This window comes from Equus caballus, chromosome 14 (genome assembly GCF_041296265.1).
Source record: "Equus caballus isolate H_3958 breed thoroughbred chromosome 14, TB-T2T, whole genome shotgun sequence".
Lineage (NCBI taxonomy): Eukaryota > Metazoa > Chordata > Mammalia > Perissodactyla > Equidae > Equus > Equus caballus.
This window is the reverse complement of record NC_091697.1, coordinates 108381211-108405216: the sequence shown is the minus strand read 5'-3', so window position 1 is coordinate 108405216 and position 24006 is coordinate 108381211. Positions and strand designations below refer to the sequence as shown.

General features: G+C 45.9%; 1 protein-coding gene across 15 annotated transcripts in view; it reads left to right on the top strand.

Moving 5' to 3' along the window:
- Positions 1 to 232: 232 nt before the first annotated feature.
- OCLN (occludin) overlaps positions 233 to 24006 on the top strand; it is a 48690-nt gene continuing 24916 nt past the window's right edge. The window contains exons 1-5 of one of the 15 annotated variants that reach the window (XM_070233512.1): positions 233 to 525; positions 8683 to 8798; positions 9098 to 9226; positions 12501 to 13173; positions 16102 to 16263. In XM_070233512.1, coding sequence (XP_070089613.1) covers positions 9219 to 9226; positions 12501 to 13173; positions 16102 to 16263 — 843 coding nt within the window. In that variant the 5' untranslated portion in view covers positions 233 to 525; positions 8683 to 8798; positions 9098 to 9218. Of the gene's footprint in view, positions 526 to 587; positions 755 to 1122; positions 1417 to 8680; positions 8799 to 9097; positions 9227 to 12500; positions 13174 to 16101; positions 16264 to 24006 lie in introns of those variants that run through there. The other 14 variants (XM_070233510.1, XM_070233513.1, XM_023618241.2 and 11 more) reach the window with 14 other exon arrangements.

Sequence of the window (24006 nt, the reverse complement as noted above, 5' to 3'; positions counted from 1 at the left end):
TAATCGTCTTTTTTCTGGATCTAGTTCCTAAATTTACGCACGACTTTTGAAAATCTTCCACATCTGGATGCTACTTTCCAACAAAACTTCAGCCAAATTTTTGGAGCAGGAAAGTGCGTGAGGACGCACTGAGCGCCCGTGGACACTCTTCGGGAGGAAGAGAGTCCCCTCTAGACCTCGCGCGCCAAACCGTCCACCACCGCCCCACCCGAGCCCGCGGAGCTCGGAGCGCGCCCGGGGGGCCAGGACCGCCCGCCCCGCAGAGCCGAGCCCCCGCCGTGCGCCCGGGCCCCACCCTCGGCCGGGCGCGGCGCGGCTCCTTTAACCCGGCGCGGCCGGGGTGCGGGCAGGGCCGGTTCCTCCCGCCGCCTCCTCCGCCCCTTCCCCTCCCATCGGAGTTTCAGGTGAAGGGGTCACCGAGAGAGGAGGCGGCGCCGCCACACCCTCTCGCCAGCGTCCACCTCCCCTTTCTCCTTCTTCCGCGGAGGCGGCGGGACTCCGGGGGAGCCAGCCGGGGCGCGGCAGGTGGGGCGCGGGGCGCGGACCTCGGCCACCTGGGCCTGGCGCTGGTGCGCATGCCCGGGGGCCGGGCGGCCGGGGTGGGGGAAGGGGAGGGGTAACTGGATGGGGAGGAGGCAGAGGAGGAGGAGGAGGGGGCCGGGTCCTTAGCCGGGCTGGGTTACGTGCCGGCGGCCCGCACGGCGTCAGGTGCGCCTGCCAGGTGAGCGCGCTCCTCGGTCCCGCCGTCGGCCAGGTGAGCGGGGCGGCCGGCTTCGGGGGCTGGGACGCGCGGGCCGGGGGGCAGCGGCGCGGGGCTGGCCTGGGGGCGGCCTCCCTCGAGGGCCGTCCGGAGCCGCCCATCAGCTCCCTCGGCCGAAGCGCGCGAAGCTGCAGACGCCCGGGCGGCGCGGGCAACTTTTCGCTCTTAGGGGGCGGGAGGTCCGTGCGCAGCGGGAATCCTGCGATCAGCCCCCTGGATCCAGTTCTGGGGGGTCCGCAGGGAGAGGGGCGCAGCCCGGCTGTGCCGGGTCCTGAGCGCGGGTTGGAGCGAGGGGGCCGCTCGCCGGCCGGGGCGGGGCAGCTGGGCCCGGGGGACCTGGCCATTCCCGACCCCACCCCTTTGCGTCTCCCGGGCCCGAGGGTGGGTGGCCGGTTTAATCCGGGAAGTGTGCTGGAGACCTGGGGGCCGGCGGCAGTTTCGAGTCCACTTGGTGGGGGTTGTGCGAGCCGCGGGTCGACGCCGGGCGGGGAGCGAGCGTCGAGTGAGGGAGGCTGCAGGACTTCGAGGAAGCGGCTCCGCTCCGGAGCCTCAGCGGGGCGGCCCTGCTCGGCCCGGGGCGCTCGGCTCGGCCCGGCCGCCGGGGGCTGGAGACCAGGCAGGGGCCGGCCCCGCGCGCAGCCTGCGGACCGGGACAGGTGGGTGGAGGCCGCAGTGGGCCGGGGCTGGAGAGCAGGTGTCCCCTCGCGACCCCGGAGAAGCGGGGCATCCTGAGGCCGGCCGCGGGGCCTGCCTGACCGCCCACCCGGGGAATGCCCGGGGCGGGGAGGAGGCAGCTTCCAGGGGAGTGTGTGGCCCTCACGCTCCACTGGTGTATTCTTGGGATTCCTGGAAAAGAGAATCCTTCCCATTAAGGCACTTCCGGTGATTCTTCCTGGGATTGAAAACCAGTTGTTTCCAGAGGGACGTAGATTTCTCAAACTACGGGTTCCCAAGTGTAACAATGTTTCTTTTGCAATGTACATACGAATCTTTATTTTCTCTTTCTGGGGTTTTGATGTAGACAGTTTAAATGGAGGCGCCACAGTGATAGAGGCCTCCTCGGACGAAGCAGCTCTTCTGCTTTTTGTAGTTTTGCGTTTATTTCGTTGTTAGGTGTCTCCTGTGTCGGGTGATGGAGGGGAGGCTGGGAGACCGGCAGCGTCCAGGCTGTCGAGGGACATGAGGGGCCGTGCTGCTGTGCGCGGGGCACTGTGCGCCTTACGCCCCGCAAAAAATATAAAAGCGTTTTGCGCTTTCTGTCGTTTAATCCTCCCCACGACTCTAAAAGGCGGATCTTACCCGAACTCCATTGTAAAGGCGAGGACACACTTTCGGGGCGCGAGTTAGAAATGCAGCTGGCTGGGAGACCCCCTCCGCTCTTCGGGGAAGGTGTATCAGAGAAGCCACAGTCCTTGACATTCCAGCACAGAACCAGATTTGGGGAGTTTTTCTCGAATGATCTACCTTTGACTAGTCCCTATGGCTTCCCACAAGGTTTCTGCATCTTGCTGGACGTAAAGGTGAAATTAGTCCTGTTTTCTTCTAAAGATAATTTTAGAAATATTGCCCTTTGAAAATGATAAAAGGTTACTTTTAACACGTAAATTAACTGATACAATGTCTCTCACCTGTCCAGGAACCTCCCAGAGGGATGTTTTCTTCAGTTGCATTCAAGGCTTGCTTGAGTAGAGTATTTAGTGGGCTTTTTTCCCCCACACTATTTATGGAAATATTAGGGTAAAAAGGGGTGGCAGATTTTTGTTAGACCTTTTGTTGTAGCCTCTGGGTTGCAGCTGTTCTGAAACCCAGTGCTTCCCACTCTTGATTATGGTGTGAATCACGAGTGATTTTAGGAAACTGCAGGTTCTGGTTCCTAGGTCCAGGGTGGGGAGTGGCCTGGGACTCTGCCTTCCTCACGGGCTCCCAGGTGACGCTCTTACAGGTGGTGCCCACGCGGTGATGTCTCCGTCCCTTTTCTCTCCTCTCCCTCAGACTGTCAGCACTTAACTGCTTTTGTTGAATTTAACTTGAAGGAATATGTTTACTGGGTGTTAGTTGTGCTAAGAACTTCAAGGCGTTCACTGCTGGATTGAAATCCTAACTCTGAGCAACTCCAGTATGGACTGTTGATTTTTATAAATCAAACATTAATGGATACCACTTGGTACCAGGGACTGGTTCTGGGGATCAGGAATAAGAGTGATGGTCAAGACAGACCTCTAAGTGCTTGTGAAGCTGGTATTCCAGTTGGAGTGGAGATAGTGGCAGTTAAAAGAGAAAAGAACTTAGTTATCGGGGAAATTTGCCCTGAAAATAAAACAGGTTTGGCAGATGGAGTGAGTGACTAGGAGGGCATCTCTGAAGAGGTGACGTTTGAGCTGAGACGTGAACAATAGCAGGCACCTGTCACGTAAAGATCTGGGCGTTCCAGACAGGCAGCCCAGGAGATCAAGGCCCTCCTTGGTTGATGCCCTTATTCTAGGGCATGATTCTCAGAATATATGGTGTGCCTAAGAGGAATCTGGAGAGTTTATTAAAACGCACTTTCTGACACATAGCTAGTCTCTTTCAAAAATGTGCTTAATTTCAGAATCTTAGGCACTTTACTAATGATGCGCCTATGATCTAGATAGAACCGTTTAATATCAGACACAACTTAAATTTCTTAAAGGCAAATCAGCTATTGCTACGTGTGGTCAGAAAGGAACAGACTGCCCTGAAATAACATCAAGTTCACTTTTCACTTATTGACAGTTTGCTTTAAAGATGCTTTTGCAGCATAGCATTTTCAAGCTTTTCTGTTTCACCTTAGCTTAGTTTTCTATTAAGACAGCTTTTGGCTAGTAAACATTTTCAAGGGGAGAACTTTTTTAAGGTTTTAATGTTCGCTGGCTTTCAGCTTAACGTATTCAACAAGGGTCTTCTGCTTCCCTTTGCCCCTGACTCGAATTCAGCTGTTTGCCTGTGTCCCCATCACTCTCATGACACCGGTTCTGTGAAGTGACCACTGACCCCTCGGGCTGGATCCTGTGGCCTTTCACTCCTCATTTTATTTTTTCCTTCGCTCAGCGTGTATTTATTGACTAGATCCCGCTCATGTGGCTGTGCTGGGCCCTGGACAACGGTCTGTTCTGGGTCCTCTTTCTCCATTTGCTGGGGCCTTGATGCACAGTCACAGGCTGCCTTGAAAGAGACATTAGAAGCCCCCAGGCCAAGCCACGGCCCTCCCCCCACCCAATACCAGACAACTGAAGCTGTGCATAAGCAGCGGGAGATCAAGTTGGTGCATAAACACTGTGAGATCAAGTTGGTGCATAAACAGTGTGAGATCAAGTTGTTATTTGTTATTTTTGGAGGGTGTGTGGGGTCACAGTGAGGGAGAGACTTCCTAACATGGAGATGAAACCTGACCGTGTGGTGTTTTTCTGTTTTCTCAAAGAACCCTTTCTAGGACTACGAGACAGCCCCTCAGAAATTTGAAGGCTGCCATAGTGGGTCTTCTAATCTTGAGTTCTCCAGGCCAAGCATTTCCTGTTTTTCCAATCATTTGTCTTAAGACATGGTTTTTCTAGATCCTTAACAATCTTAGTCCCCCTCCTGGGGAGGCGCCTCGTTGGAACATGATGTGCAAGTTTCACGGTGATGCAGAGGTTTGTTTTTTGGATAACTGTATGTCTCCTGGGTCTCAGCACCGTCTCTGTGACTACTGCCTGTGTTTGGGATAGCTTGTTAGCTTTTGTGGAAATTTGCGCCACGGAAGTGCACTTGTAAAAATGAGCAGCTCTGAAGCCAAATCTTCCTTAGCCAGTACTTGTATTAATTTTTTTTTTGTTTTAAATTTCTTTTAAAATTCTTTTGCTTGAGGTAGCGTTGATTTATAACGTTCTATAAATTTCAGATGTTTGTCATTATATTTTGACTTCTGTGTAGACTATTTCGTGTTCACCACCCGAATTCTAGTTTCCATCCGTCACGGTATACAGGTGCCCCGTTACCCCTTTTGCCCGCCCCCAACCCTCTCCGCCTCGGTAACCACCAGTTTGTTCTCTGTATCTCTGTGTTTGTTCATTTTCTACTCAGGAGTGAAATCATACAGTATTTGACTTTCTCTTTCTGACTTAGTTTGCTTAGTATGATGCCCTCAAGGTCCATCCATGTTGCAAGCGGCAAGATTTCATCTTTTTTATGGATGAGTAGTGTTCTGTTGTGTGTGTGTGTGTGTGTGTGTGTATACACATATATATATATACACATACATACACCACAGCTTTTTTATCCATTCGTCTGTTGATGGGCACTTAGGTTGTTTCTGAGTCTTGGTTATTGTGAGTAATGCTGCAGTGAACATAGGGGTGTGTGTATCTTTTCAAATTAGTTTTTCATGTTCTTTGAATACCCAGGAGTGGAATGGCTGGATCATGGGGTAGTTCTAGTCTTAATTTTTTGAGGAATCTCCATACTGCTTTCCATAGTGGCTGTACCAGTTTGCACTCCCACCAGCAGTGTATGAGGTTCACTTTTCTCCACATCCTCTCCAATACTTGTCATTCTTCTCTTTTTAATAATAGCTGTTCTGATGGGCGTGAGGTGATATCTCATAGTTTTGATTTGCATTTCCCTAATAATTAGCAATGGTGAACATCTTTTCATGTGCCCGTTGGCTGTCTCTGTATCCTCTTTGGAAAAATGTCTGTTCAGATCCTCTGCCCATTTTTTAATTGGGTTTTTTGTTGTTGTTGAGTTGTATGAGTTCTTTGTATATTCTGGGTGTTAACCCCCTATTAGATATATGATTTGCAAATATCTTCTTCCAATTGTTAGGTTGTCTTTTCATCTCGTTGATGGTTTCCTTTGCTGTGCAGAAGCTTTTTAGTTTGATGTAATCCCATTTGTTTATTTTTTCTATTGTTTCCCTTGCCTGGTTAGACATGGTACTTGAAAATATGCTGCTGAGACTGATGTCAAAGAGCATACTGCTTATGTTTTCTTCTAGAAGTTTCATAGTGTCAGGTATTACATTGAAGTCTTTACTCCATTTTGAGTTAATGTTTGTGTGTGTGTGTGTAAGATAGGGGTCTAGTTTCATTCCTTTGCATGTGGCTGTCCAGTATTTGGAAATGGGTACAATGTATCTAAGAGGCTGAACCCTGAACTGTCTCACCTTCAGGGTACCACTTCGCTGTGACTGCTTTGCTCGTGTTCCTTAATACATTAGCTTCTTCCTGTCCCAGCCCAGAGGTCAGGATAATCCTCCTTTGACGGGGGAGGGTTGTGAGGCTTACAGAAGATGAGGACCTTGTCCTCTCAGACTGTGAGTGGTCAAAACCACTGGTTTGTCTTGGCCATCATTCAGGCCTCCAGGGAACTTGACCAGTCTTCATGTCCTCGTCGCCAGCAGGTTAGTCATCCTGTCCCGTGTTTCACCTGCACCTCTGGATCAGCTTGTCCACCTCGTCTGGTCACCACTAGAGGCCTCCTCCCGATGGGCATAAATGGTCCATTATTTTGTCCTAATTAGTTCCATTATTCAGCCCTGTAGGAATCTGCCCAGCCACACTGTCTACACAGGGATATGCTTGAGGTCCTCGGGACTCTCTGCACGCCCTTCCTCTGCCAGTCTGGTAACCTTCTCAAGGAAGGGAATGCAGTTGGTGTGGCGTGACTTCTTCTTAATGAGCTTTCTAGAATTATTTGCGTCATGATTTAAAATCTCTGCTACGAGAGGAGACATGACAGCTAAACTGAGGCCAGGAACTAGCAGTTTAGAAAGGGTTTTTGTTGTCTGGATTTTTTGGTGAGGGAGATTGGCCCTGAGCTAACATCTGTTGCCAATCGTCCTCTTTTTTTTTTCTCCCCAAAGCCCCATTACACAGTTGTATATCCTGGTTGTAAGTCATTCTAGTTCGTCTGTGCAGACGCCACCACAGCGTAGCTTGATGAGTGGTGCTAGGTCCATGCCCAGGATCTGAACCAGTGAAACCCTGGGCCACTGAAGCAGAGCACGCAAACTTAACCACTCAGCCACGGGGCTGGCCCTCTGTTGTCTGGACTTTTGACAAAACTTAAACTTCAGACTGAGTCTGGATTAATTTGGAATTTTCAAAACCTACCGTTGAGCCTGGAGTTTTTGGCATAGTCTTGAGTGAGTGAGCTCTAGCTCTAGAAAGATAAGATTCTTCCAAGGTCAGTTTGTCAGTATTTGACATTCAGCTTCAGGAATAGGGTCCCACATGGAAGAGCGTTTAAATTCAGTTTTTCTTAATGTTTCTTTCTGAACTTTAGGTAGTAAGACTTAATCTATACTTTCCTAGCACTGTAACACTTTGGCCTAAATTGCTCGCTTATATGTGTATTTGGGTGCTTGTTATGGGGCTGCATACTCTTACCATTTTTGTACTTTGCTGTACGTTATACTTCAGTAAAGCAGTTTTTAAAAATAAAACGATGGAGAGAAGTTTCTCTTTCCTGTGTTTGGAAAATTATGCTAATTGTGTTGGTGTTATTAACATTCACTATATTTCCATCTTTGAGGTTTTACCTAATACACATTTGGGCAATATTTTATTCTAAGAAATTTGGAATTGACTGTCCTTAAGGATGTGGAGAATAGTTGCCATTGATTTTGAAGAGCAGAGTTTAAAGAGTGTGAGTTTGATGTACTGTCCTAACATAGAAATGTGCAATTGCACAGACCTTATTTGAAAAGGAAAAAGTACAAGACTCTGAATATACCCAGATTATAGCTCTTGCTCGAGTGTCCTTCCTCCCTGACCCTTTCCCCCACCCGCAGCTTCCACCTTGTCTCTCTGTCTCCCCTCTTATCCCCGGCTGCACTTTCGCATGTAGTTCCACTCAAAACAATGCCTGTTGGAGTTGTGGTTGGCTTCGTGTGTGACCCTCTGGAGCACCGGTCCCGCCCTTCGGCCCGTGGGCTCCCACCGTGTACGGTAGTGTAGGCAGGTCCTAGGCACTTGTTGCCTGAGTGAAATTGCCTCTGCGGTGTTTAGGGGCTTTTGCTTGGAGGAATTTTAGGACGAAATCCTTCTGCTTTTCTCTTAGATTAGTGTGCTTAATGCTTTTCCCCTCTTGTAAAAATTGTGCTCAATTTTGAAGACTTGGAAAAGGAGAGAAGGGAAAAATGCCCACAATGCCACCATCCGTAGATGCGTATGCTAATCATTTCTAATGATAAGGCATTCTTTTTTTTTTCTTTTTAAAGATTTTATTTTTTTCCTTTTTCTCCCCAAAGCCCCCCGGTACATAGTTGTATATATTCTTTGTTGTGGGTCTTCCTAGTTGTGGCATGTGGGACGCTGCCTCAGCGTGGTCTGATGAGCAGTGCCATGTCCGCGCCCAGGATTCGAACCAACGAAACACTGGGCCGCCTGCAGTGGAGCTCGCGAACTTAACCACTCGGCCACGGGCCAGCCCCAATAAGGCATTCTTTTAAAGCAGATTATACTTAAGTTAACGCTGAGGGGTTACGATGCGCTGGACCCCGCTATCTATGCACTTTGATACACGTTCTCATTTTATATGAATGTTCATAAGTAATATGAAACAATGTATTTTAAGAAATTTTCTTTCCTTTTACACATCTTCCTTGTACTTTGAAGTGACTGTTTTAAGGAATTCCATTTTTCACCTATGCTGTAGAAGCTTTGTGAAATTTTCATTACTACAATTTAGAGTTTTAAGTTTAAACAATATTTGTGTGGCAGCCATGTGCTGACCTAGGTGCCAGGACAATTGCCCGGCTGCGTGGTTCCTGTGCTCACGGGATTAACGGCCCACGTGTAAGAGTGGCGGTGGAAGGACAAGAGCAGTACCCACGGCTACTTAAGATTGGTATCAGTTTCCTGAGTGATGCAAGGAAACTCTGAGCTGGGGAGTAATGCTGGTGCCCTCCTTGTGTTGCTTAGATCACTTATCTTGGGAGCTCCAGGGCGTTGCTTATCCTGAGGATCAGGTGACCGTTGACGTCAGCCATGTCATCGAGGCCTTTGGAAAGTCCACCTCCTTATAGACCGGATGAGTTGTAAGTAAATGATTCTTTAATGTTTTTTTCTTTTTTTTTGTCTGTCACGTGTAAACAATATGTTTGGTTGAAACTTTCATCTATTAAATGTTTGTTTGCTTTTAAACATATTATGTGCCTTTGTAAATTTAGATTGAACCGAAGGGTGTACAGTGAAAAGCGAGTTTCCCTCTTGCCCTCAGCTTCTAGCGTGACTTTTTCTCTGCAGAGGCAACTGTTGTCACCTGTTTTTAATGTTGGCTTCAGTGTCCTCAAGGCTTATATTCGTGTGTACATTTATTCCGTTTTGTTTTTCACAGATGGTATGAAGCTTCCATGTCAGTGCCTTGTTTAGATGACCGTTGGCAACATATTGTCAGTTTTTTAAATAATACCTTTATTGAGATATAATTCACACACCATCCAGTTCGCCCATTTAGGATGGACAGGTCAGTGGTTTTAGTGTATTCACGCAGTTGTGCACCCATCACCACCATCAGTTTGAGAACATTTTCATCACCCCCTGCCCAGAGAAGCCCCTGCCCGTCAGCAGTCACTCCCCGTCTCCCCGTTCTAGGCTGCCGCCAGCCTCCCTTCTGGTGCTAGGGTTTCTGTTGCGTCCGTTTCATGTGAATGGAATCATACAGTGTGTGGTCTTTTGTGGCTCACTTCTTTCGCTTAGCGTGATGGTTTCCATACTGCAATTTTAAGAGTGAGTCCTGCCGTTATATAAAACAGGAAGCACAATCGAGGGTCCTTGGTGTCCGTAGTCATTTGGGAATTTAACAATGCATTCTTAAATTTTAATTTGCTATCAAACATTATACATCCTGCTTTAAGTAGTTTGTAGCTTTTTTTTTTTCTTTTGCCGAGGAAGATTTCGCCTTGAGTTAACATCCACTGCCAATCTTCCTCTTTTTATATGTGAGCTGCAGCCAGAGCCTGGCCACTGACAGACGAGTGTTGTAGGTCAGTGCCTTGGAACTGAACCCAGCCACTAGAGTGGAGCGCATCAAGCTTAACCACCAGGCCACAGAGGCTCGCCCGTAGTTTATAGTTTTAACTTTGATACCTGCAGTAGGGGTTGTGTTCCTACTATACAGCCGCTTGACTAATGCCTGAACATGGTAGGGACGTTGTTGGTGATGGTGTGTCCTTACAGTGTGCTGGAGAATATAGTAACTGAGTAGGGCTCCATTAACCTGGTACTTACTTTGTCTGCTTTTGTGAGCAGTGGTGAAATACAGCACACACAGAGGAAGGGCGCAGAAGGTGTGTGTGAGAGGATGAATAAGGACAAAGCAGAGTGGTCACCAAGGTCAAGACAGAACACCTCAAAGGCCTTCTCTGCGTCCTCTTCTTTCCCGGGAGCCACATTGATGACATAGGGTCGTCACTTGCTTTTCTTTATTATTTTATCACTTTATACATCCTAAGCAATACGTTTTAGTTTTTCTTGTTTTTAAACCTTACATGAATGTAAGATGCTGTATGTATCCTTTTCCGTCTTGTTTCTTTCAACATCACTTAGAGGATTGATTGGCATGTATTTGTAGTTCATTTTTTGCTTCAGAGCAGTGCTATAGAAATATATTGCGAGCCATACATGTAATTTTATGTTTTCTTGTAATCGTATTAAAAATAAAAGAAGTAAATTTTAATAATATATTTCACTTAGCTCAATATACCCAAAATATTATCATTTCAACATGTGACTGATATAAACACTGACTCATGAGATAGTTGACATTCTTTTTTTTACAGTCTTTATTTTCTGGAGCAGTTTTAGGTTCACAGCAAAATTGAGCAAAAGGTACAGAGATTTCTCATATGCCCTCTGCTCTGCACCTGCACAGCCTCCCCCATTATCAACATCCACCACCAGAGTGGTGCGTTTGTTGCAATTGATGAACTGACATTGACACAACATTATTGGCCAAAGTCCATAGTTAATATTAGGGTTCTTTCTTGGTGATGTTACGTCTTTTCATACTATGATACTGTGTATCTTGTACTTAATGGCACATCTCGGTTTGGACCAGCCTCATTTCAAGTGCTCAGTCGATCCGTGTGGCCTGTGACTGCCAGAGTAGATGGCACACCTGTGGCGTTCCGTTGTAGGGATGTATCGCAGTTATGCGTTCCGCTGTAGGTGGACACTGGAACTGTTTCCAGGTTGGGGTTTAGATAAGGAATGCTTCTGTGAACGCTACAGTGTTAACGGGAGTATAAAAAAATGCTACAATCATTTTGGAAAACAGTTTGACATTATCTAGTAGAGCTGAATTCAGATAAAAAAACTTTGACCCAGAAATTCCACCTCCGGGCATATATCCTAGAGAATAAGTGCGTGTCTATCAGGATACACGTTCAAGGATGCTCAGAGCTACACTGTCCTCAACACCCAAACATTCAAGTGGAGGGTTGTGGAATTTCACCCTTGACATTCTCAAAGACCAGCTTGTCAGCATTCTCTCCAGTTTCTATTCCTTCTTCACGCAGGTGCTTTCTTGGACTGCCCCTGTTAGCAGCACCCAGTAGTAAGATGTCCTGCTTTGGAGTGAGGAAGGTGGTGTGTGGAAACGGTGGCAAAGACACAGGCGGCTGTGTTGGGTTAGGAATTGAGTTTCGTCTCCTCTGGACCCTCAGTTCTTAGAGTCAGTGTATCCACACATCTGTGTGTCTGTCCCCAGCAGTGTGCTTGTGATGGAGTTGCTAAGTTGGCAGAGTGTTTTCATAAAGAAGATTCAAGATCCACACCCTTGCTGGGCCCTCACCACAGGCCTGATTTACTCGATGGCTCTTGCCGTAACTAACTGCCCCTTGGATAGTGTTTGTTTAATGTCTTGCTGCCCGACAGGGACTCAGCTCTGTGAGGGGCCTGGACTGAGACTGTCCTGTTTGTGGTTGAGTCCCTGTGCCCAGCACACGTCAGCCTGCCCGCTCCGGTAAACAGCTGGAGTCAAATGAATAAATGAATGAATGTGCTTTGTTAGGTAGGAGAGTGAGGCTGCCAGCAATGGCAGGTGACTGGGTGGGCCAGTGTAGGTGTCCTGTCTGAATGCCCCAGTCTCAGGTCACAGGCAGAAGGGTAGACACCATTGTTCTAAACTGCGTGGGTCCCGGCCCCAGGGGTTATAATTTAACTGGTGTGGAGTGCCATCTGTAGCCCAGTCCCCAGGGGATGCTAATATGCAACAAATTTGAGAACCTTTGTTTCATAGAAACCAGAGCAGTCATGCTCAGTGTGTGGTTCCCAGGCCTGCAGCTCAGCAGCATCTTGGAAACTTGTCCTACCCCAGAGCTTCAGAATCAGCAGATGTGGGGATGGGGGCCGACAGTCTCTGTTTTAACAGACCCTCCTGATGATTCTGATGCACAGATACGTTTACCGTTCAGTGGATGTCTGAATCAGTCCGGGCTGCTGTAACGAAGTACCACAGCCTGCATGGCTTATAAACAACAGAAATTTGTTCTCACAGCTCTGGAGGCTGGAAGTCTGAGACCCGGCCCCAGCGTGGTCAGGTTCTGGAGAGGGCCCTCTTCCAGGATCTCGACATTTGAATTTTAGGGGGACAGAAATTGCCCTGTTGCCGTGGGGCAGCACTAGTAATAGTTTTATTTGCCAATGGTTTGTTTAAATTTTTCCAAGTATTTTATGCGTTCTTTCTGCTTACTGTCAAAAAGTGCTAACTTTTGATGTTGCTTTCATGTGCTTTTCAGCAAACCCAATCATTACGCACCAAGCAATGACATATATGGCGGAGAGATGCACGTTCGACCGATGCTGTCTCAGCCGGCGTACTCTTTCTACCCAGAAGACGAGATTCTTCACTTCTATAAGTGGACCTCTCCCCCAGGAGTGATTCGCATCCTGTCTATGCTCATCATCGTGATGTGCATTGCCATCTTTGCCTGTGTCGCTTCCACTCTTGCCTGGGACAGAGGCTATGGATCCTCCTTGCTGGGAGGTGGCATCGGGTACCCTTATGCAGGAACTGGCTTTGGCAGCAGCTTCGGTGGCTATGGCTATGGCTACAGTTATGGCTATGGAGCCTACACAGATCCAAGAGCAGCCAAGGGCTTCCTCCTGGCCATGGCTGCCTTTTGTTTCATTGCTGCGCTGGTGATATTTGTTACCAGCGTTATAAGATCGGAAATGTCTAGAACAAGAAGATATTACTTGATGGTGATAATTGTGAGTGCCATCCTGGGCATCATGGTGTTTATCGCCACAATTGTCTATATAATGGGAGTCAACCCAACTTCCCAGGCTTCTGGGTCTCTGTACAGTTCACAAATATATGCCCTCTGCAACCAGTTCTATACGCCTGCAGCTACTGGACTCTACGTGGACCAGTATTTATATCACTATTGTGTGGTGGATCCCCAGGAGGTATGGGTAGTTTTGGTTTGGTTTGGTTTTTTCCCTTCCCTCTCTCCTTGGGTCAGAGGCTCTCAACGTGGGATACTTAATAGAATTACTTTGGGAACTCTTAAAAAATATTGGTGCCACGGCCCCACTACTAGTTAATTCAGAATCTAGGAGGAGGGCTGGGTGTCATTATTAAGATAGAATTAACATACCGTATAATTCATCTGTTTAAAGTACACTTCAGTAGTTTTTGGTATATTCCCAGAGTTGTACAACCATTACCACAATCAATTTTGGAACATTTTCACTACCTCAGAAAGAAACCCCTTCCCCATTACAGTCACTCCTCATTTCCCTAACATTCCCCAGACCTAGGCATCCACTAATCCTATAGATCTGCCCATTTTGGATATTTCTTATAAATAGAATCACGCAATACGTAGTCTTTTGTGACTGGCTTCTTTCACTTGGTGTTAACGTTTTTAAGCTTCATCCACGTTACAGCATGTGCCAGGACTTCATTCCTTTTTATTGCTGAGTAATAATCCATTGTATGGATAGACCACTTTTTATTTATCCATTCTTCAGTTGATGGATGTTTGGGCTTTTCCACATTGACTGTTAGGAATAATGCTCTGAACACTTGTGTACAAGTTTTTGTGTGGACCTGTGTTTTAATTTCTTGAGTTGAGTATATACCTAGGGATGGAATTGCTGGGTCTTATGGCGACTCTGTTAATCTTTTGAGGAGCTGCCAGACTGTTTTCCTATGAGGTTGCACTATTTTACCTTTATCAGAAATATAGGAGGATTCCAGCTTCCCCACGTCCTCACCAGCATTGTTTTTGTCTGTGTCTGATTCTAGCTGTGCTCATGGGTGTGAAGTGGCACCTCATGTTGGTTTGGATTTGGATTTCCTTGATAAGCTAAGATACTGAGCATATTTTCTTCTGCTTATTGGCCATTCATATACCTTTGGAGAAATGGCTATTCAGAATCTTTGCTCATTTTTTAATTAGGCTATTTGTATTTTTTTTTATTGAGTTGTAAGAATTCTTTAGGTATCTGAATACAAGTCTCTCATAGATATATGATTTGCAAATATTTTCTCTCCATTTTGTCATTTTCTTTTCACTTTCTTGATGGTGTTCTTTGCACAAAAGTTTTTAGTTTTGGTGAAGTCTAAATTTTTCTTTTGTTGCTTATTCTTTTGATGTCATATCTAAGAACACTTTGCTTAATTCAAGGTTACAAAGACTCCTGTTTTCTTCTAAGAGTTTTAGAATTTTAGCTCTTACAGTCAGGTCTGCGATCCATTTTGCATTAATTTGGGGCATGGTGTAAAGAAGTGGCCAACATCTTTGCATGTGGATATACAATTGTCTTGGTGTTATTTGTTGAAAGGACCATTTCTCCATTAAATTGTCTTCATACCCTTGTCAAGAATGAATTGATCATAAAGGTGAGGCTTCATTTCTAAACGCTAGACCTGATTCCATGATTTATATTTCTGTCCTGAGGCCAGTACCACATGGTCACAGTTCCTGTGGTTTTGTGGTAAGTTTTAAAAATGGGAAATGGGAGTTCTCCAACTTTGTTCTTCTTTTTCAAGATTGTTTTGGCTGGATTCTGGGTCCTTTGCATTTTCCTACAAATTTTGGGATTAGCTTGTCAATTTCTGCAAAAAAGCCAGCTAGGATTTTGAAGGATTGCTTTGAATCTGTAGATTAGGTCAGGTAGCATGGTCCTCTATACACCAAGTCTTCTGATCCATGAACATGGGATGTCTTTCCATTTACTTAGGGCTGCTTTATTTCTTTCTAAAGTGTTTTGTAATTTTCAGGGTGTCAGTCAGTATTTTAAAAAGCCATCCAGGTGATTCAAATGTGCAGGTGGGGCTGAGCACCCTGCCTTCAGTGGCATGTCATCCTAATTATATTAAGGAAATGTTTCTGGGTTACTAATCTTTTTTCCTTTGTTGTTTTTCTCTTTGCGCTGACTCAGGAACGCCCATTCTTTTCTTGAACGAGTCACTCTTTTGGGGTTAGACCTTCTCCAATAACTACCGTTGTTTTGAAAACTGAAATGTTTTCCCTGCAAATGTAGGTTTTCAGAACATCTCTCATTGACATTCAGACGTACGTGTGGTAAATAGGGTGAGGGTTGCTACGCCTGTCTTACCACACCTCATCCCTCATCGTCCTCTGACAACCCAAAACGTGTTTTCTTTGCAAAAGGTTATCAGTGTTAGATATTTGCAGAGAGAGGCTTCTGTAACCCATTGACATCCCTCTCAGACTCAGGAGGGCAGCCAGGGGCAGGGATCCTGATCACGGGCCCATTCTAGTAAGTACACAAGAGACTCCTAACACAGAGACCACTGCTGACTAAACGACTCCACTCGTTAGTCCATCGTCTCAGGCTTATAGCTTGGTTAGGTCATGTCTGCGTAATTTGTGGTAAGGTGGATCCTCTATGGGCCGAAGTTTACATGCAGTGTAAAAAGATTTGCCAAGCAGGGGTTAGGAACGAGATTATAAGCACGACTGGGTATTTAAAGCTACTTCTGAGAATAACGTTTTCGAGCCCTTTAGAAGTATGCCAATGATTGAGTTAATTTACTGGCCATTTTTATCTGTTTATAAAAGTATGGCCCCTTGCTGCTCAAGCTTTGGGGTAGTTTTCTGTAATTCTGAAATGGGGGTGACAACATTACCTGATGTTAAGCACGTTGTGAGGACTGAATCAAGGTATATGCGTGTGCATTTTGCCAGCCTTAGCCCCACAGGGGTGGGCTAGGGTTTATGTTTCTAGAATGTAACATTCGTATCAGTGTTATGTGAGTTAAACCACACGTATTGAGTAGGGCCTTGGGTCTTTGAAGGGCGAGGATTGGGACAAAGTCAGCAATAAACTCTAATTATGTCATTCGCTTTAATCTCTTTTCAGGCTATTGCCATTGTACTGGGGTTCATGGTTATTGTGGCTTTTGCTCTCATAATTTTCTTTGCTGTGAAAACTCGAAGAAAGATGGACCGGTATGACAAGTCGAACATTTTATGGGACAAGGAACGTATTTATGATGAGCAGCCCCCCAATGTTGAAGAGTGGGTAAGTGTTAAAGAAATCAGCGGACACCCACTCTTCTGTTAAACCGCGGGTTTCTCTCTCTCAACTTCCAGTGCTTTGTGAAACTTGTTTTTAGAGTTCTTGTCTGTGTATGGTGCAAAAGCTGTGGCCTCAGGTTTTACCCAGAGCCTTAAGAAGGTGCAATGAGTGGAAATTAGTTCACTCCAAGGTCAAAATCAGATTTCCATTGTCAAGAAGTGGATCTAAGCACTGAAAATTAGTGGCTTCTAAAGGAATCGGGTGGAAAGAACTTGGCCTTTGAAAACAGAACCCCACCCCCCACTCCACCCTTATTTTCCTGTTTGTGGATTTTGGAGGGAAGCATGTGGCCCAGGGGGCTTGCTGCCTTGGTCAGGATTGGCAGGGTGTTCTGGAGTGGTAGCAGGTGGGGGACCTTTCAGCTTTTTATCTGGATAACAGCTTGGCAAATCACAGTGACTCATTCTGCACTTACATGTACCTATGAGATAATTTATGAGGCGGAGAGAGAGCAGTTTCCTTGTTTGTATGTACTGTTAATCCTAGCAGTAGATGGCTTCCTATATGATATGATTGGCTGAAAATCCAGAAAGTTCCTCTCTCCAAAAATACCTCCCCAGCGCGTGTTACTGATACCTGGCCTGTCCTTAGAGATGCTGGGAGTGAGACCATTTCTCAGAAATCCTCTGTTGGGATGCTGTTGGGTGCAGCTGCAGAAACTGCCGTCACAGGTTTCTTTGAGCAGACTGATTTTCCAGAAAGGTTAGTTGAGGATCCAAACACTGGTTGCAGGGGAGGTTTTTTTGGCCAGCCGGAGTGGGGTGGAGCGGAGCGGGCTAAGGGCGGTGCTGCTGTCAGGTCAGGGGTAAAGACATTGGTCACCTTGAAGGCCCCTGTAGCTTCAAAAACATCTGATTTTTGAAGAAATCTAGAAATGTGGATGGATTTTTTTTTCTAGTTAAGGAGCAAAAACAATAGCATGGCAGTCTTCGGAACATTGGCAGGGGTGGTATGTGTGTGGCTGAGAGGGCGGTTGCTGCGTGCCTGCCCTCTGCTTGAAGCCTGCTCGCTCTTTTTTCCCCCTCATCGACGGTGAAGGTGTTTGGGAGTGTTTTCCTTCGACCTTGAGCCCCAGGCGAGGCCACCTGTGGATGGAACAGGACAATCTCTTGTGAACTATGAAATCAGTATTTCGCTGAGAGTTTCTGGGTGTGTTAGTTTTCATTGGCTGCTGGCTTTGTTTACTTAAGGTTTCGAGAGCCTAAAAAAAACTAACGCGGGAGAGCAGTGCCAGTGGCACCGGAGTCCCCGTGCACTTTGGCCTCTGGTCCGATTTTACTGTCGTGGAGGTTTAATCAGTTCTAGGTGCTCTTGATAATTTGACAGAAGGCAGCCAGAATAGCTTATGGAAATGATGGTGATGATGAAACCGAGGACTTCACTTTTAAAAAGGCATTATTTTTGTTCTGCTTCCTCCCCGCCGAAGCCGTGGGAATTTGCTCGCCAGCCTGTAGGCTGTGTGCTTCATAGTTTCTCTGTCGTAATAAACGTTTCGTCATGCGAAACTTAAAGACCCATCTGTTGAATAGCAGGTGTATGATTTTGAGCGGACTGTTTTATGCAGTTCTTAATCACTTGCAAATCCCTGATTTCTTTTTCCTTTCATTTCCCCAACTGAAATGCCTACGAAAGGCTGCAGTAAGCTCTTGGAGGCGGTTTTAGCCACAGGTGTTTTGCTTCTCCTTGGCTTCCCCCCCTCACCTGCCCAGCTTTGCTTTGCTGAACTCAGTACCACGTTCTCCTTTCCTCCGGTTGCTTCCAGGCCAGGGGCGGGCTGCTCCTCCACGTGCGCTCAGGCGCATCGCTGCCCCGTGGGGATGTTGGATGCTTGCCTGCAGGGCCTGACAGTGGGGTGGATTCCTGATTTTTCTTCCTTTTGGTCATTAGAAATTAATATCATAAAAATAACCTCCACTTAAGATAATGGAAGAGAATCTAGAGTTAATTACTTGTGCTAAGTGAGGATTCAACTTTGAATTCTAATTGTGGAGAACGAAGACCAGAAACTCCTCACATAGCTAACAGTGGATTGTTTGGGGGGAAAAGAAAAACTAAAGGAACAATTAATTAGCAGCTAAATATTAGTGTACTCTTCCCTAGACATGAGCATGGGTCTGGAGATTTGTTACCTTATTACATTTTACTGCCTTTTCTGGGTTTTTCATATCTTTAGGATCAGAAGGCTCAGAGCAGAGCTACTGGAAAGCTGAGCCTTCAGAGTTTAAGCAGTTCGGCCATTCTTTATTGTCGAGAGAACGTGCCGCTTTCTCGTGCCTCTCTGGACCCCAGCACAATGCTTTCTCTGGCTTCCCAGGGATTTTTAGGGCTGTTTTTTCCCTCCCCTTTCTGGATATCTTGTACTTTGTAAAATAAACAGGCCGTGTTTGCACAGCCTGTGGGTGTTAACCTGGCCCTTTGTATTCAGTCAAGTTTCTACTAACATTGTTGTATTTTAAATGTTTAAAGTTTCTTTTAATTAAATTTGCCAACTTTTATTTTTTTTCCTTTGTCCTCAGACCCCATATCTAATTGGTACTTTTTCTGAATTTAAAAAATATGTATATAATTATTTATCTGATAACTATAGAGAATTTTGAAAATATAGTGAAGTATAAACATAATTCTGCCCCTCGAGTTACCACTTTGGTGTAGTCTCTTTAATCCTTTTCCCTCCTATTTCTTATTCTAACTCAGAAGTATGGTTATATTCCCTATCAGTGTAAAGTTCTACCTTTTTTAATTTAAAATTATATTTAAGGGCTTTTATCACATCACTGAATATTCCTCATTTTTGATACTGTTAAAAAGTTTTATAGACGCGTAGTGTGTACCTGTAGACACACAGAGCCCAGTGCATTCAGTGCACTAGCTTAATGGTGTGGCTTGGTGAATTTTCACTCCGTGCCCGTGCATCCATCACCCGGATCAAGATGAGAACATTCCAGAGTCCAAGGTTTCCTCCCACCTCTTCTCACTCAGAACCCACCCCCCCCCCCCCCCAGGGCAGTACCTCCTCTTTCTGTCACTCATTCAGTTTCACCTGCTCTTAAACTTCCTGTAAGTGGAACTCTGGACTCTGTGCTTCTGTGTACACGACGCAGTATCTGCAGGATTCCTTCGTGTGGTTGCATCTGTCGGTGTGAAACTGTGTTTTTATTTTCATATGTTTTGGCAAGATAAAAGCTTTCCTAATTACCGCTTTTTGAAAAGCCCCTGGTCAGGATTACACTGGAACAATTTTTCAGGAGACTCTCTCCCGCTCTCAAAGTCCTCTTCTTAGTTTTCTCTGGTTCCTTTCATTGGTTTTCTTTTGTGACGATAAAACCAATGAAAAATAGACTTCCTGCTTCTTTGCACAGAAGTTAGCCCACGGATCCCACCATTCTGCCCTTCGCCTGCCCGTGTCCCTCAGTGATCTGTGCGGTGTCTCCTAACTGCGTCGCAGCCTCTGCGTGTGGATGCCCGTGTCCCTCAGTGATCTGTGCGGTGTCTCCTAACTGCGTCGCAGCCTCTGCGTGTGGATGCCCGTGTCCCTCAGTGATGTGTGCGGTGTCTCCTAACTGCGTCGCAGCCTCTGCGTGTGGATGCACCGTGGTTCATGTCCCCAGTCCTCGTGGGTGGACACATTTGCTGTTTAATGTTACAAACAATGATCTGATTTTTAAAAACTTTGTATCTTTGTATAGGTGTCTGTCCACTCCCTCCTTCTTAGGCTAGGTTTCCCCTGGTAGCATTGCTGGTCACAGGGCATGTACCTGGGTAGACAGTGAGGAATTGCCCTTCATGGGAGATGTCCCCGTCAATACAGCCATCAGTGATGTGTGCAGTTCTGGCTCCACGCAGCTTTCTACTGACATTCCACTGTGGGGATGTTACGGCCACTCCCTATGGCGGCATATTAGGTTTTTTCCAGTTTTTGACTATTTTAAATAATGGCTTTTGTCTGTGGTTTGCAAGAAGGTCTTAATATAAAAGTAATAGAAGTTTATTTTAACAAGATGCAAATAATGTAGAAAAAGGAAAGAAAAAAGGAAAAGTTCCCTATTGTCTCCCTCAGTTGCCCATTGGGGCCAGTTAGTACCTTTTAACAGACAGGTTTATATCCTCTAGGCTTTTCCTATTCTTACGCAGTGACTTCATACATCCTAAGACCTTATTCACCCCGATGTAATTTTTCTGAAATTGGGTCCTTCTTACTGGTGTAGCCTGGATGTCTGCTCCCACCCCTGCACCCCACCTCAAACTCCATCCGTGTAGACAGTCACAGACACAGATTGGGCAGCAGAGGGGGTGTCAGAGTGCGGCCACAGCCCGGCTGCCTGGGTCCTAATCCAGCCGGCCGGTTGCTTGTGTGAGACAGGCGAGGTCTCATGTCTCTGCCTCCACTTCCCCATCCCTGAAACGCACCTGCCTGCTGGGGTTGTTAGAATAAGTAATATTTGACAAATAGTTAGAATGATGCCTGCACATGGTAAATAATGTGATGTCATTTTTAATAATTTGGTGTTTTTTAGACCAAGAAAAGGGATCATAAGGTACGTGTTTATTTGCAATTTGCTTTTTGAAAAACTCGCCTTGAGTGGTGAACATTTCTCAGGCTTGCTGCTTTTAGCAGCTGTTTGGTATATTACACAGTATGGATATACCGTGGCGCATTCCCCTGGTTATGGGCATTTTGGCTGCTTCCAGGGTTTTGCTGTTACAGATAACACTGCGGTGAACGTTCTCATGCATGATTTATGCTCTCTTGCTAGTATTGGTATAAGATGGATTTCTAGAAGTGGTCATCATGTGTGTGCATTTTAAATTTTGTTAGGTACTGGGCCAAATTGCCTTGTTTTTAAAGGCTGGCGGTTCCACTCACGGTGTATGAGCGTGGTCATCTCCCAGCATCTTCTCCCTGCCCTGGACCTTATCAGTCTTTAATTTTTGTCAATCCGATAAGTGGAAAATTGTGTTTCATTTTAACTTAAAAAATGTCGTGATGAAATGTGTCTGCATCTGCTATTTGTCTTCTTAAATCACTTGACTTTATAACATGGCTGAGTTTTATTCTGGATTGTTCATCCTGTTAGAGTTTTTCATATTATCAACAGTAACATTTTGTCATATGTTGCTGATGTTTCTTCCCACATTATTGTTGACCTTTCACCTTGTATGGATGTTTCTGTTTTTTAGGTACTTACATTTCCCATCCATTTCTTTATGGCTTCTCTGTTTCTTCCTGTGGCTCCTCAAAGGTCTTCCACACCCTGCTTCAAGGTTTCAATAACAGTCTTCTATAGTTTCTTCTGTATTCCAAAGTTTTATTTTAGTTTTTACCCTGTGTTGACTAAATATGTGCCGAGGGTTGAGGTAAACATATCTGTCAGTTTAATGATACTTTTTCTCATCCTTGATGGTGTAAAGTTCCTGTCTCATGTTGCTTGATTTTATAATTGTTCAATTTAGACCTTTAGACTCCTAGGAGCTTTTAAAAACAGCTTTAGTAAGGTATAATTTGTATATCGTAAAGTTCACCCATTGTAAGTGTACAACTAAATGATTTCTAGTAAACTTTTAGTGTTGTGTAGCTGTCACCTCAATCAAGTAGTTTTTTTTTTTTTAAGATTTTATTTTTCTTTTTCCTCCCCAAATCCCCCCGGTACATAGTTGTATATTTTTAGTTGTGAGTCCTTCTAGCTGTGGCATGTGGGACGCCGCCTCAACATGGCCTAATGAGTGGTGCCATGTCTGTGCCCAGCATCCGAACCAGCCACCCCTGGGCTGCTGAAGCGGAGCGCACAAACTTAACCACTCGGCCCTGGGGCCACCCCGGCCCCAACAATCCAGCAGTTTATATAAACTTTTTATTTTAGAATAGTTTTAAAGATTTTATTTTTCCTTTGTCTCCCCAAAGCCCCCCAGTTCATAGTTGTGTATTTTTAGTTGTGGGTCCTTCTACTTGTGGCATGTGGGATGCTGCCTCAGTGTGGCCTAACGAGTGGTGCCATGTCCACGCCCGGGATCCAAACCGGTGAAACCCTGGGCCACCACAGCAGAGTGCATGAACCCAACCACTCGGCCACGGGGCCAGCCCCAATTTTAGAATAGTTTTAGATTTACAGAAAAGTTGCAAAGATAGTACAAAGAGCTCCCATCTGCCCTACACCCAGTTTTCCCTGTAGTTACCACCTTACTATATGTTACTGTATGGTGCATTTGTGACAACCCATGAACCAATACTGGTACCTAATTACTAAAGCCCATACTTCATTCCGACTGGGAAACTTATTTTTTGTTGTAGTATGAGATGAGATCTCATTTAATTTTGTTCCCAGATGGTCAGCTAGTCATCCTGAAGTTTAATCTTCTTAAATTTTACGTTTTTGGTGAAAGTCAAGTCTTTTGGTTATTCTTCCTCAGTGAACCCATTCTGACCGGAATAATTATGTAAAAAGTTAGTAAGTCATTTTCCTATGGTAAGTATATGGTAATTTTTGAAAATGGAGAAAATTGATGTTGAATTTAACTTTGCTGTTATGTAAACAGAAAGCATCTTTTATTCACTTGCCTAGGGTCTCGCAGCAGGTGACAAAGTCGGGGCTAGAACCTGAATTGGGTATTTCCATGCCAACATGCTCTTAGGGAAAACCTTCGTAATTACTGTTTCCTCTTATATTTTTTAATTGGAGTGCAGGTGCACAGAAATAGATTAATCCCGATTCTTGGTCCATTGGTCTCTTTGGTCTGTTCGTAGCCTGCCTGTTGTATTTTTATTGATTTCACAGTGAACACCCGCCGTCCCACCCACAAATTACAGTCCTGAGTCTCAGTCCCTTGCTCTGTGTTTTCGCTCTCCCAGCCACCTGCTTCCACCTGCTCCCAGGTGACCTGTCCCCAGGTGCCTTCCCCACCTCAGTTAGAAAGACCAGGCTCGTTCCATGTCCCAGTGTCTTGGCTGTGTGACTGAAGTGTGTCGCGGTGCTGGGCATTGACTCAGGGTTCCCTTCTGGTCAGAGTAGGGACCCTCTGATGTTCTCAGCTGAGCGCAGCCCCCCCCCCCCCCCCCCCCACTACTCTGAGTCACGTTTCTACACACAGGCCGGAAAAGCAGGCACTGCAGTGTGCACTGCTGTGGGCAGGGAGACCCTCTGGTCGGTTCAGCGTGGAGAAGTAGCCTGATGGGATTGGTCGCCCCTTTCTCCTGCTCTCGGTGTGTGACGCTGGCTTTCCCGCTGTCTAGGGGCAGCAGTGTGTTAGGGAGTGCAGTCCAGGGTTTGGACTCTAGCTTCTCTGCTTTCGTTGTGACTCCAGGCCCATCAGTCCTGCTCTTTTTACCCAGTGCATACGTCAGGGACGTCTGGTCTGGAGACGATGCCTGGTAGAGGGCAACAGCACTAGTCCCTGCTGCTCTGGGTCCGCGTCCTGATCCTGCACTCTTTGGCAAACACGTGAACCTCTGAACCTCAGGTTCTCGGTCCATGAAATGGGCCGTGTTATTTTGTCTGAGGACAGTGGAAGGAAGACAGCTGACTAGACAGAGGAGAGGGAACTTAGATGTTCCATGAATTAGAGTTCTCCTGGTTACAGTTGACAGAAACAGAACTTAGCACAGGTGAAAAGAGGAAATTATTTTGTAAGAATTTTGATAATGACTCGTGAAACCCTAGAAAGAGTTGACACAACTTAGCCACAGAGGACACG